Source organism: Phlebotomus papatasi, chromosome 1 (genome assembly GCF_024763615.1).
Source record: "Phlebotomus papatasi isolate M1 chromosome 1, Ppap_2.1, whole genome shotgun sequence".
Classification (NCBI taxonomy): domain Eukaryota; kingdom Metazoa; phylum Arthropoda; class Insecta; order Diptera; family Psychodidae; genus Phlebotomus; species Phlebotomus papatasi.
This window is the reverse complement of record NC_077222.1, coordinates 56,041,834-56,055,729: the sequence shown is the minus strand read 5'-3', so window position 1 is coordinate 56,055,729 and position 13,896 is coordinate 56,041,834. Positions and strand designations below refer to the sequence as shown.

General features: G+C 33.9%; 1 protein-coding gene across 1 annotated transcript in view; it reads left to right on the top strand.

Moving 5' to 3' along the window:
- The window catches only part of LOC129807757 (chitin synthase chs-2), a 56,695-nt gene that overhangs the window by 16,895 nt on the left and 25,904 nt on the right, over positions 1–13,896 (top strand). Inside the window, exons 4-6 of the mRNA XM_055857230.1 lie at positions 9,687–10,062; positions 10,147–11,512; positions 11,572–11,795. Coding sequence (XP_055713205.1) covers positions 9,687–10,062; positions 10,147–11,512; positions 11,572–11,795 — 1,966 coding nt within the window. The remainder of the gene's footprint in view (positions 1–9,686; positions 10,063–10,146; positions 11,513–11,571; positions 11,796–13,896) is intronic.

Below are 13,896 nucleotides of genomic sequence, written 5' to 3'. Positions count from 1 at the left end.
GATAGGGATATGTACATGGGTGGGTATAGGAATGGGCAAATGATAGAGATTAATCCAAAGAGGTTGAAATAAAAATGAAAATTCCACTATGTTACCAATGTAAAACAGTTCTCATAGTTAAAGTGTCTAATTGCAGACATTGTTGCAGTGAGATCTTATATTTCTTCTTTTTGGTCTCTTCTAAATTGTACTGAATCAAGAAAATAAAGAAAAATATAGCACAGCGTTGCGCAAAATTTCATGAAGAAATACACAAAGTGTATGTCGCTCAAATATCCAACACACAAGAAATTGAATTACATACTTTCACCATACTTGAGCTTGTGGCAAATACACGAATATCCCACAGTCACCGTCATAATTTTTTTTATTCAATTCGACAAGATCTCGATGGTATAAATACTATTTGTCTCAAGTATGATCATTTAGGGGAGAGTGAGGAAATACATTAAGTAGGAGGAAATGGGGCACCTTTGAATTGGGCTTTTTTCTCCTATTTTTAAATGGAACTGGATCTTACCGTAATATTGTTTAGCTCCACAAACCCATTTTGAAGCTAAAATACATTCTAATCCTTGAATTTTTAGATCAGTAGGGGAAGTGGGGCAGCTTTGAAACAGGGATTTTTCTCCCTGAAAAAAATTCTTTTAATATAATTTGAAAACTTCTTAAATACAAGAAAAATACACGAGTGTAAAATGCTTCTATTGGAAACAAATTGATCTAAATGGAGAAAAGGGAAATTTTCTAATTGGAGACAAACAGTGTAACTGAAACCGCAACGAAAGGCTTCCAAAATCTTGTTGAGTTGCGCTGGAATGTAGGATTTGTTCTTATTCCTGGTGTTTTCTCCTTTCCCATCTAAAACAATAAGAAAATCTCTCCAAAAATATCATATTTCTGGTGTTTCCTGTTGAAGCATTTGCAAACACTTCAGAAAAACTCTTTATGTTCACGAAATAGGTAATTATTTCATTTGAAAACTTCCCGTACCGTTAATAATATAGATTAACACTTAATTTCACATTATTTTGGCAAAAATATTACAAAAAATGTAGGACAAAACGAATAAAGAACAATCACTCTATTGTGTTTTTCATTAGAAAACATGGTTGATCGATGAAAAATTCGATGCTGAAAAGGTACACTTTTATTTTTTCTGAGAAATTTATAAATTAAAATTTGTGAATATGAATTGATTTTCGCATTATTTGGAGCAAAATTACCAAATAATGAAACTGAAGTATAGAAAATATATAAATAAAAATTTAATGCTGCATTTATCATGGGAAAAGTGATGTTTCCATTTGGAGTAGTGAAAAGTTTCCATTTGGAACAGGTATTGAATTATCTTAATTTACCCTATCAGAAGCATAAAAAATTACTCGAAATATTAAAATAAGAATAGTTTCTTACACCTTATAATAAAACACCAACAATAAAGGTTAGTTTTATGTAATACATGAATTAATGGATCTCGGTCAAAATCCTGAAAGCCAAAACGTCGAAAGCTAAAATCCAGAATTCTTAAAAGAGTTATAGCTACTCCCACGATTGCATCTGCGCTTGCTAGAGGTAAAGGTAAATTTTCTGGATCTTGGGAATTTATTTTACACATTATCCTCCATATAATTTCATCCCTTTCAGTTTTAGGTTTTTGCACATTCAAGATTTTGGCTTTCGTGGTTTTGGCACTTTCGGGATTTTAGCTGCCTCCGCTATTAATAAATACCAAAAAGAAGCCATCGAACCATGAGAAAAGATTTGTATTTATTTATTGAAATAGACAACTGCAGTTGTTTTTTTAATTTTTTAATTTATTTATTTTCTTTTTTTTATTTATTTAACCAAAAACTCAGTAAAAAAAAACTAAAATATGTATAAAAACCTTGCACATAAGTGAACAGCAAGTGGTAACAAATTTTAATGCATATACCTCCCAATTCTGGAATAAAACAACGCTTTTAGTGACAAAATTAAAGAGTTAGTTAATGATGCTACATTTATTTCAATCATGCTTCAAAATTTCTTACAGTATACGGTTTATAAGGCCCTCTTGATCAGCTTTATAATTAAAGAAAGTAGAAAAATATTTGATATTTCTATTTCAGCTTTATTGTTGTATTTTTTTTTTACACTTTTTATGAAGTGCATAGTATTGAGGGAATACTTACTCACACTTTTTCTAATTAGAACTCATACAGCTTAGCTCATTACAGTTCTTCTCGAGATTTTTACTTTAAAAATAAGAAAAAATGTTGACTTAGAATTGTCCATGTATGAAATTTCCCCAGTCTCTCCTATTGTGAGAGATATAGAGAGCAAAAGTGGAGACAATGAAGTTATGCTGAGGCTGTGAAGCAGAATTTCTTATATTATATATAGTTTAATACGAACATTTTTAATTGATTGTTAAGACTATCCAATTTGTCACTGCACGAATAGATCGTAAAATTTCAAGTTGATTTATTTGCCATTATCTTGATTGCTTGAAATGGAGATCAAGGAAAAAATCCTGGAGGTGTCTTTGTCATGTCTTTTATAACACTCATCTTGGCGCAAAGATCAGGGAATTTTCATGATTGTTATGTTCCTATTGTCCCCCGCTCGTGAATCATAAGAACAACCTTGTAGGTTGATGACCAAATCTATAGGATGGTCTCAAAAACCACAAACTACTTGGAAATTTCTCTCCTGGAGTTACTCAAGTAAGACATTGAGATAATCAAGATATTTTCTCATGCAAAACACATCTATAAACGGGTTTTGTGCAGCAATAGAAATCATTTATTTCACTTTTTCCTACGCGTGAGATATTGTGAAAGAAAGGGAGATGCTGAAACACGGTTTCTTGTTCTACATTAGACTAACTATTAACGAAGAAAAATAGTTATCTTCTTTCTCACATTTTCTGAAAAATGTATTTGCGACGACTGTAAAGAAAAGCAATGGCTAAAACGTGCCTTGGAGAGAAAGTAAGTTTGATTTTGAGGGTAGATTTGATAGAAACTGTTATTTTTGTAGTTTTCTTAGCATTATGCTTCATTTCTCTATTTCTAACTGTATTTCTAAGAAAACTTTAATTACTCTGAAAGATTGAGAGCAATTGCTAAATTTTAAAGTGCAATATATCAAGTTAGTTCACAATTTCTTGCGCGTTCACTTGCGAAACTTTTCTTTTTAAATTAGTCTAAAATGCAATTTTTTTCTAAGTTGAAGCATTATTTGAGTGCAAATTTTTATATTGCGATTGTCATATTGCAAAATACTTCCTGTTTTTTTTCAAGCCGTTAAAATGAAGAAGAATAAATTGTTTCATTTTCATTTTATTTTTTCTTCATTCTTTTTCTAATTCATTTTTAAATTTGACAAAAATGTTAAAGATTCCAAGAGAAGCCGTAAGCGTAAGTAGGGTTTGTTCTGAATCACATGATGCCAAGTAATTAATACTCTTCTTAAATAGTTCTGAACTTTAAAACTGAACTAGTCAAATTTATTTCGACAATAATATTAAGTTTTATTATTTTATTATTATAAGATATTATACAGGACAACGAATTCTTAACTTTTTTCTTGAAGATGTTATTGGCCTTCTTATTATAACAAAAGGGCTGAAATATAATTTTTGAAAGATTCTTAGGGGAACGTGGGGCAACTTTGAGCCATGGGGTTACATTGTTACACGATTTTTTCTCATATTTCTAATGGAAACTGGGTTTTAACATGATGCAATTTGGATAGACAAAATAATTGTGGATCGAAATAAAATAATTATAAGGCCTAGATTCATTTAGAAATAGCTGAAAAAGTCTTATAACAATCTAGCCCCACAGCTCAAAGTAGTCCCATCTCCCCCTAATAGTTTTAAATTTTTTTAGAATGTAGAAAATAGCAATTAAAATCTTATGGGCAGATAAATTTGGACCTTCTTAAATTTCCGCTCAAAGTAATATTGTTAAGAAATGTTATTATGTTTTTTTTTTTTGATTAAGAAAGGAAAACGTTGCCTAATACAGCTACTAAATTTATAGAATTATTTTATAGGCTTGTCCAAAGGTTGACGCCTACTTAAAATAGGCCACGCCCACAAATGAAATTTAAATATAGTCCGGAAATATTGTAAGTCTTACAGAATGATTTCCAAATTGTTTTTAAATTTCTTCCACTTCAAGTTTTGGGTGTAGACGAACAGTTGTTTCTATAGTGGATAAAATCAGGGCTTTATGTGGGAGTGGCTCTGAAGAAAGCGTATCATTTATCAGTTCCCCCGCCCTACGTACTTTCACAATTGTTATTTTTGTTTGCAATCAATCTAACAAAGTACCGTCGTTGCGGGTGACTTTGCACTCGGGGGGTGACTTTGCACTCTGCTGTCCGTAAGACTTTCATAAATTCCAGCACTTATTGATGGTCTTCGCCGATCCGGTCTACCATGTCAAAGTATATAGGGATATGTTACGTACCAAGTAAGGTACAATGATCCTCAAAAGGATTCTTGTAGTTTCAGTAATAGTCAATGAAATGCTAATATAGGAATTTTGTCAAAAAACGGCTCCGTGAAAAAGTTATCTGAAGGTGCAATTCCGAAATCGATTTCAGAATAGTAAATTGCCCAAATCCAATCTAAATTTATCTGGCTAGAATAATCCACTTCGATTTTGTTGATTATTTCTATTAAAATATTTTTTTTTCTCTATTATCTTCCTAAGAACGCATGATTTATGTTATAAAATTGCATATAATGGTCTTTCTAAAGCTTTATTATAGAAGTATTTGGTCAAAAATTATCCAATTTTGTGGGAATTTAATATAAAGTGACCGAGATCTACAAGATGGTATGGTCGCCATCTTGATTTGACGTTTCTGTCCGCCATTTTGAATAACTGTCAAAACAAAAATCTCATCCGATTGAGCTGAAATTTTAGTATGTTCTAGCTGATGTCAAGGCCTTTTCAGAACATATATAAAATCCGACCTAGATCAAGTGATTATCTGGATATAGGGGCTCCAAGTTCAAAATTTTGACATTTTCATGAATACAGAACTACAGGGAGCTTTTTTATCAAAACCATCACAAAAAAGACAGCGCTATCGTTAGGCGATGAGATCTAACAAACAAACAAAAATAAAAGTAATGTTTTTGTATATAACAGTGCATTATTTGAGAATATTAAAAACTGTTTTCGCAAAGATGAAAAATAAAAAATTAATTAAATGCGCTTTTCGTTTATTTTTTTTCAATTATGTTAGAGTAAATAAATATATAAAATAAAAGTCTCAACCATTTTTAATAGTTACTGAGGCATTTCGTTTAGGTTTCAAATATTGAATATTCAAAAATAAAGACCGCCAAAATATGAGTATTACAAAATTTAAAACTTTGAGCCTCTGTATCTAGGTAAATACTTGACGTAGACTGGAACATAGATACGTTTTGAAAAGGTCTTGACGTCAGCTACAACATACTAAAATTTCAACCCAATCGGACTAGTTTTAGGTTTTGACAGTTATACAAAATGGCGGACAGAAACGTCAAATCAAGATGGCGACCACGTGATCTTGTAGATCTCGTGCATCTTACCCTTAGAACTGAAGATTTTCATTGTCGTTTATTATCAGAAATTGTTGATTTTTTAGTATTTATTAAAAAGTGCAAAGTCACCCGCACCTTATCCCCAGTGCAAGCCTTTTTTCTTGATTTTTTTAAACATAGTAAAATTTTATAAAATTAATGTTAGTGGCACAAAATCCATTCATTAACAACTGAATACAAATAATTTTACCCATTCACCCCCCTCCCTTCACTTTAACTGTCCACTTTTAGAGGGTAAAGTTGAAAAACAGCGAAAAAACGTGCAAAGTCACCCGCAACGACGGTACCTGACTTATTTTATACGAGAAATACCTCGGGTATTTTTCAAATAAAGGAGAATGGTCAAATCCGGTCCCAAAATCGCCAGAAACGGGACCTATGTCAATGGATATAGACATTGGTATAGGTAACAACTTTTATTCTGGGACCAATGTTCTAAAATATGGAGGAAAAATTCTAGAGCATAAAAACTATTTTTTAGAAGGAAGAATGGTCAAAAGTATATATGAGCACCGATTTATCTTTATCCAGAGTTGAGAGTAGGCGCATTTTGCAGATACTGGTATAAGATTAAAAAAAATCTCGGGACCCAGGACGATAAACGCTGGGAGTCCTTGGTAAAAAGCCTCTATCCTTCCGATAAATCACTATTTTGACAAAAATTATGCAAGAACTGCTCAAGCGCTAAATCGATCTTGATGAAATTCGATATAGGGTCAGTGTATTACAATCCTCACGTAGAACTTTTTGATCGAGCTTGATTGAATGAAAAAAAAAGTGAATAAGTAATAACGTTAATAATAATCATTTTCCAGATTTTTTATATATCATTTTTCGCCTCATTAAGATCTGTTAGTACGTGAAAGATAGAAACATATCCTCATTGTATAATCTAATTGGCATTAGTGGTGATTTTTTTTTGATATTGTAATCAAGACTTTGGAGTTGCTTCTCGATTTATTGTCTACAGAAGTTGTACTAATATGCAATTCAGTGGATTAATAACAATTTGTGCGAAGGAATTCTTTTTATATTTGGACTATCAGACAGGTGGGTGTTGTTGGGGTGGTATGCAAGTTAAAGAGTCTTCCTTAAGCTTTGTTCCCATGTCGAATTTCAGCTTTTTACCTCCTCTCAGAAAGGAATTATAAGTTAAAATGCTCTCATTTTGTATGGGGGCTACTAGAAGGGATGATGGAAGAAGGATTCGGTAGTGTATGGTTAAAAAGTTTTCTTTAAGCCTGGTTCGCATGCCGTATTTCAGCATTGTACCTCTTCTCAGAAAGGAGTTGTAAGATAAAATGGCCTCATTTTGTATGGGGGCTACAAGAATGGAGGGTCGGGGGAGGGGGTGGTATGCATGAATAAAAAGTTTAAGTAATACACTGATCCTATGGCAGGCTTCAGACTAGAGGTTTAGCCCAGTTCCCGAATGTCTCAAAATCTTAAATTATGAGCAATTTTATTGCTTTTTGAGAGCCTAATTGGTCATGTGTCCTTAATAATCCAATCCTAAGTTAAATTTTTCCAAAAATAGTAATTGATAAGAAATTAGATCAGTTAAGCCATTTGACTAAGCCTTAGGTCTGAAGCCCGTATATACCGAATTTCATCAAGATCGCTTTAGTCGTTCTTGAGTAATTTGTTGTCAAAACAGCGATATTTCGGAAGGATAAACGCTTTTTTACAAGAACTCTCAGCGTTTATCGTCCTGGGTTCCGGCAATTTTTTTATTCTTATATCAGTACCGTCGTTGCGGGTGACTTTGCACTCGGGGGGTGACTTTGCACTCTGCTGTTCGTGAGACTTTGAACAATTCTAGCACTTATTGATAGTCTTCGCCGATCCGGCCTACCATGTCAAAGTATATAGGAATATGTTAAGTACCAAGGTACAATGATCCTCAAAAGGATTCTTGTGGTTTCAGTAATAGTCAATGAAATGCTAATATAGGTATTTTGTCAAAAAACGGCTCCGTGAAAAAGTTATCTGAAGGTGCAATTTCAAAATCGATTTCAGAGTAGTAAATTGCCCAAATCTATTCTAAATTTATCTGGCTAGAATAATCCACTTCGATTTTGTTGATTATTTTTATTAAAATATTTTTTTTCCCTATTATCTTTCTAAGAACGCATGATTTATGTTATAAAATTGCATGTAATGGTCTTTCTAAAGCTTTATTATAAAAGTATTTGGCTAAAAATTATCCAATTTTTTGATAATTTAAGATAAAGTGACCGAGATCTACAAGATGGTGTGGTCGCCATCTTGGTTTGACGTTTCTGTCCGCCATTTTGAATAACTGTCAAAACCTAAAACTGGTCCGATTGAGCTGAAATTTTAGTATGCTATAGCTGATGTTAAAACCTTTTCAGAACATATATAACATCCGACCTAGGTCAAGCGATTGCCTGGATACAGGAGCTCCAAGTTCAAAATTTTGACATTTTCATGAATACAGAACTACGGAGAGCTTCTTTTATCGAAATCATCACAAAAAAGACAGTACTATCGTTAGGCGATGAGATCTAAATAACAAACAAAAAGAAAAGTAATGTTTTTCTTTATAACAGCATATTATTTGAAGATCTGAAAAACTGTTTTTGCAAAAATGAAAAAATAAAAAAAATTAATAAATGCACTTTTCATTTATTTTTTTTTAATTATGTAAGAGTAAATAAATATATAAAATAAAAGCCTCAACCATTTTTAATGGTTACTGAGGCATTTCATTTAGATTTTAAAATTAAGGATTAGTAAATAAAGATCGCCAAAATATGATGATTTCAAAATTTTAAAATTTGAGCCTCTGTATCTAGGTAAATACTTGACGTAGACTGGGACATAGATACGTTCTGAAAAGGTCTTGACATCAGCTACAACATACTAAAATTTCAACTCAATCGGACCAGTTTTAGGTTTTGACAGTTATTCAAAATGGCGGACAGAAACGTCAAATCAAGATGGCGATCATGTCATCTTGTAGATCTCGTGCATATTACCCTTAGATGTAAAGATCTTCATTGTCGTTTATTATCAGAAATTGTTGATTTTTTAGTATTTATTAAAAAGTGCAAAGTCACCCGCACCTTATCCCCAGTGCAAGCCTTTTTTCTTGATTTTTTTAAACATAGTAAAATTTTATAAAATTAATGCTAGTGGCACAAAATCCATTCATTAACAACTGAATACAAATAATTTTACTCAAAAACCCCCCTGCCTTCACTTTAACTATCCACTTTTAGAGAGCAAAGTTGAAAAATAGCGAAAAAACGTGCAAAGTCACCCGCAACGACGGTACCTACAAAATGAGCCTACTCTCTTTTGTGGCGATTCCGGGACCAGCGCCCATATAGTTTTGACCATTCTCCTTTGTGGATCTTATTCATAAAGCACCACTGGGGCGTGGCCTAATATATTCTGAATATATAATACCACTTTTCTGCGAATAACATCGAATTAAAAAAAAATTGTATACTTCAAAACAAAATTCGCATGTCTTGCAAAGCCGGAAAATTAAATTTCAAAAACGTTATACAAAAATCTGCGTGCGGTTTAAAAGTTTTACATGAAAATCTGCAAGAATTTTTGGATCGACCTGTTAGAAATTGCCCAAAATAGTCATAAATCATATTTGTGGTAAGAAATTTTAAGTAAATGATATTCCCATGCACTTTTTACAGTGTATATCTATAGTGAAATATTTCGTGTGTAATGAGAGATATATAAGCAATAAAACAAAATGTATTGCAATATATTTATAAAATATCGAAAGAGAAGTAAATTTTTTGCACAATGTCGACATAATAATTTGAATGGAATTAATGTTGATTTGCACAATCCAAATAATATAAATTGTTATATTGGGAGAATGGAATGGAATTTTATTGTTGGGAAAAAGAGATCAAATAGATGAGATAGTGCGGTCCAATCTGTGAGACCAATATAGAGAGCTTTCGATTGTTGTGCAAAAGAACTAATGAATGAAGGAAGTTAAATTTTAAGGAGAGGCTCGATTAGAGAGATTTAATGGTGTGGAAGACTTGTTTTTTTTCTTGATGGGAAATGCTTTTTTTTCTCCTTGTCGTTGCAGCCAGCGAACGGTGCATGAGACAAAAGGCTGGGATGTTTTCCGGGATCCGCCCGTGAAGGTGGACAGTGGATCCATGGCCAATCAGGCGTGTATGGATTTCACTGTTAAAATACTCAAAGTAATTGCCTACCTGTTGACATTCGTCATTGTTCTGGGTGGTGGCGTCATTGCCAAGGGCTGTGTTCTATTTATGACGTCGCAATTGAAGAGGGATCGAAAGATACCCTACTGCAATCGCGATATAGCGCGTGAGAAGCAATTTGTTGTTACACTGCCGGAGGAGGAGAGGGTGGCGTGGTCGTGGGCCCTACTGATTGTCTTTGCAATTCCTGAGGTTGGTGCCCTGATCCGATCTATGCGAATATGCTTCTTCAAGGTATACAACATCTCTCCATTCCTATGCCCATGTCAAATATTGTGTTCTTTTTCCTCAACACCTTGATTCTTGTCTCTCTTGCAGTCGTGGAAACGACCTCTCACCACACACTTCCTCTTTGTCACCCTCATGGAGACACTCCATACAGCCGGATTGGCCTTGTTGTTCTTTGTTGTGCTGCCAGAGTTGGATGCTGTTAAGGGGGCTATGCTCACAAATTGCCTCTGTGTTGTTCCTGGCTTCCTGGGTTTGCTGTCGCGCACCAAGAAGGAGGGACGACGGGCTGTGAAGGCCATCGTAGATATTGCTGCAATTGCTGCCCAAGTCACGGGATTTGTTGTATGGCCACTGCTGGAGAATCGTCCAGTTCTCTGGGTGATACCAATTGCTGCCTTTATGACTTCGTGCGGTTGGTGGGAGAATTATGTGTCGCCTCAGAGTCCATTTAGCTTCGTGCGTGGGCTGGGAAAGATCAAGGAAGAACTTCGTGTTACAAGATACTTTTCCTACATTTTTCTATCCATTTGGAAGGTCATGATCTTTTTCTGCTCTGTTCTGCTGATTTGGTGGATTCAGGGAGAGAATGTGGCCAATTTCTTTAGTCTCTTTGGCCCTGGATTTGGACCACATAAAATTGTGGTGGAAGAGGTGGTGTCTGCGAGCCAAGCTCTTCCAGATCTTCTCAATGCTGGACAAATTGGTGATACGATCGATGTAGATGCTTCCTATAATACTGTCATCTATATGATTGTTATTCAGGTTCTTGCTGCCTACTTTTGCTATGTCTTCGGGAAGTTTGCCTGCAAGATCTTAATTCAGGGCTTCAGTTATGCCTTCCCGGTGAATCTCACAATTCCCGTGTCCATATCCCTTCTGATTGCAGCCTGTGGCATTCGAAATGGTGATCCGTGCTTCTTCCATGGTTCAATTCCTGACTACCTCTTCTTCGATAGTCCTCCAGTTTTTCGTTTGAGTGATTTTGCATCACGACAGATGGCTTGGGCATGGTTACTCTGGCTTCTTTCCCAAACCTGGATAACTCTACATATTTGGACACCGAAATGCGAACGTCTGGCCACGACGGAGAAACTCTTCGTGAGTCCAATGTACAATGCTCTGCTGATTGATCAATCAATGGCACTAAATCGCAGAAGAGATGATCAGGCAGATGTAAAGACAGAGGACTTGGCAGAGATTGAGAAGGAGAAGGGAGATGAGTACTATGAAACGATATCTGTCCACACAGAAGGATCTGCTGTGCAGAAACCCAGTGTGAAATCTTCTGATCAAATCACAAGAATTTATGCTTGTGCTACGATGTGGCACGAGACGAAGGATGAGATGATTGAGTTCTTGAAGAGTATTCTGCGTCTGGACGAAGATCAGTGTGCTCGGAGAGTGGCTCAGAAGTATCTGAGAATTGTAGATCCTGACTACTATGAATTTGAAAGTAAGTCTTAAGATTAAGGTAAGTCTCGGGATTTTTCCTAATTTCTCTTTAATTTTCAGCCCATATTTTCTTCGATGATGCCTTTGAAATTTCCGATCATAGCGACAGCGATATTCAGGTCAATAGATTCGTCAAGCTCTTAGTGGCCACAATTGATGAAGCTGCATCGGATGTCCATCAAACTAACATCAGAATTCGTCCACCGAAAAAATACCCAACGCCCTATGGAGGACGTCTCGTTTGGACTCTGCCCGGAAAGACGAAAATGATTGCTCATTTGAAGGTAAGGATGAAATTTTACATGAAATTATTTTTATTTAAAGCTTTTTTTAAAAAAAAATCTATGAACATTTTATAACAAAATGATAAATATGGATTTTATAATACCGAGGAAAATCAAAAAAATCAAAAATTCCAATAGAAAATAAAAACAAATTTTATTTTGTAATTTACTTTAAAAATACTTTTTGTACCTTTTGCGGAATTTTCTGCAGAAATAAAATTAAGATTTCAAATTAAACTAACAATTTTAATATGAAAAGTGCAAATTAGAGAGCAAATAAATAGTAGAGGAAAGAGCGCTATCTTCGGACGAATAAAACTTCGGATAATTTAATTTTTTTCCGATATTAACGGATTTGGTTTTTTTTGGGAAATTTAAGGCATTGGGCATTGGGCATTTGGCATGGGTCAAGTTCATTAAAAACATATTGAAAAAATGACTTTTCGAAGCTTGAATCGCTCGAAGGCACTGCTTTTGCCCTACTAGAAAATTCTGCTATTCTCTTGAATATTCAAAATTATTCATATAATAAAGTATCATTCTCATGTAATTTTCTCATAAAATATTTCAGTTATATTGCTTTCAATTCTGAGTGGCTAAACTCTTCAATGTTTTAATTATTTCAACTAAAATTAAGAAACTAAAATATTTTGGCATTATATAGTTAATTATCAAATTCGCCCGTGTTCCCCCTTACCAAAGTTTTAAATTTTGAGATCTATTTTAATTTGCACCGTAGAAAAAAATCTTTTTTAAACTGTTTTTTTTATTATAAATTTGGGTAAAACATATCAAATTTTGATCAGTAAAACAATCTAAATTTTTACGAAAATTCTTTAATTATCCCCTTTCACAAAACTTGCATCATTATTTCACTAAAGTTCTACTATAAAGTTCTAAATTTTGTAACTTTTTGTAATTTTATTTTTTGTGACTGAATTGAATTTTTTTACTGCTCATTTGTACAGTGCCATTGTCTTTGGACCTAAAAGATCTAAGATCCAAAGACAATGACAGTGCCAAATTTAACATGTTTTCTTTCTAATAAAATAAATAAAATAGCGAAAAATTAATTTAACACATTTCTCAATCGTATCACGCTCAATCCTAAAGGCAAAAATCCATTTTCTCAAGCCTTTCGGGACGATTGATTAAAATATTACATTTTTCATTATTCTAAATATTATTTTTTTTTTAATAAATTAGGAATAGGGAAAAGTGCGGTACCTTGGGACAACTCAATTTTTCATTTATTTAATGAGTCTGATCCATGAAAATATATATTTTAATAGCTAATCCTAAGATCACATTTCCTGAAAAGAACCGTGGATGAAATTTTATTTGGAAAAATAAAATGGAAGTATATGAAACCTGAATCGTCAAAAAATAGGGAAAAGCGGGCTGTCTTCGGGACAACTCAAGCTTCAAACAACGTTTTTTTGTTGAGTTTCTTTACAATCTCAGCTTTTCTGGGTCGTGGTGAAATCATCCGACCTTGTCAGATAAGGGCCTAATTTTTGGATCTACATGTTTTAACACTCATAAAAAAATTGCTTGCTTCCTCTACACATTGAATTGAATTTGAATTGAATTGAATTTATTTCATCTCACTCTTGACCTTTCCCACCCCCCATGCGTCCACCGCCGTCTTAGCGTTGATTCCAACCTCCAGGTCTAAACGGTGGAAATGTCATTTTTTTCTGGTTGTATGTTTATTTTTATTGAACGGGAGGGTTTAAAATGTGCAATTAGGCTAAGGAATAGAGAATTATGGAATAATAGAGGGACTTTGATTGGGCATCGTAAGATTCTGAGAGACGTTGAGATCTTGCCTTCAACTGCTATGTTGTCAGATGTTTTGTACCCAAAGGAAATGTTTTCTGGGAATATAGAGAAGATCAGAATCTTGACTGAAAACGATGAGCTCTACAATTATCTTGTACGATTGTCCGACTCTGGTACTTTCGAGACAGAAGATATTAGGAAAGAGGGTGATTGATTTGGAGGACTTAAGCATTGTTAATGTAAAGAACATCTTATCATTTACCAAGGAAAATGAATTGTAACAAAATGGATCAGACTGATGACGTAATTATGGAAA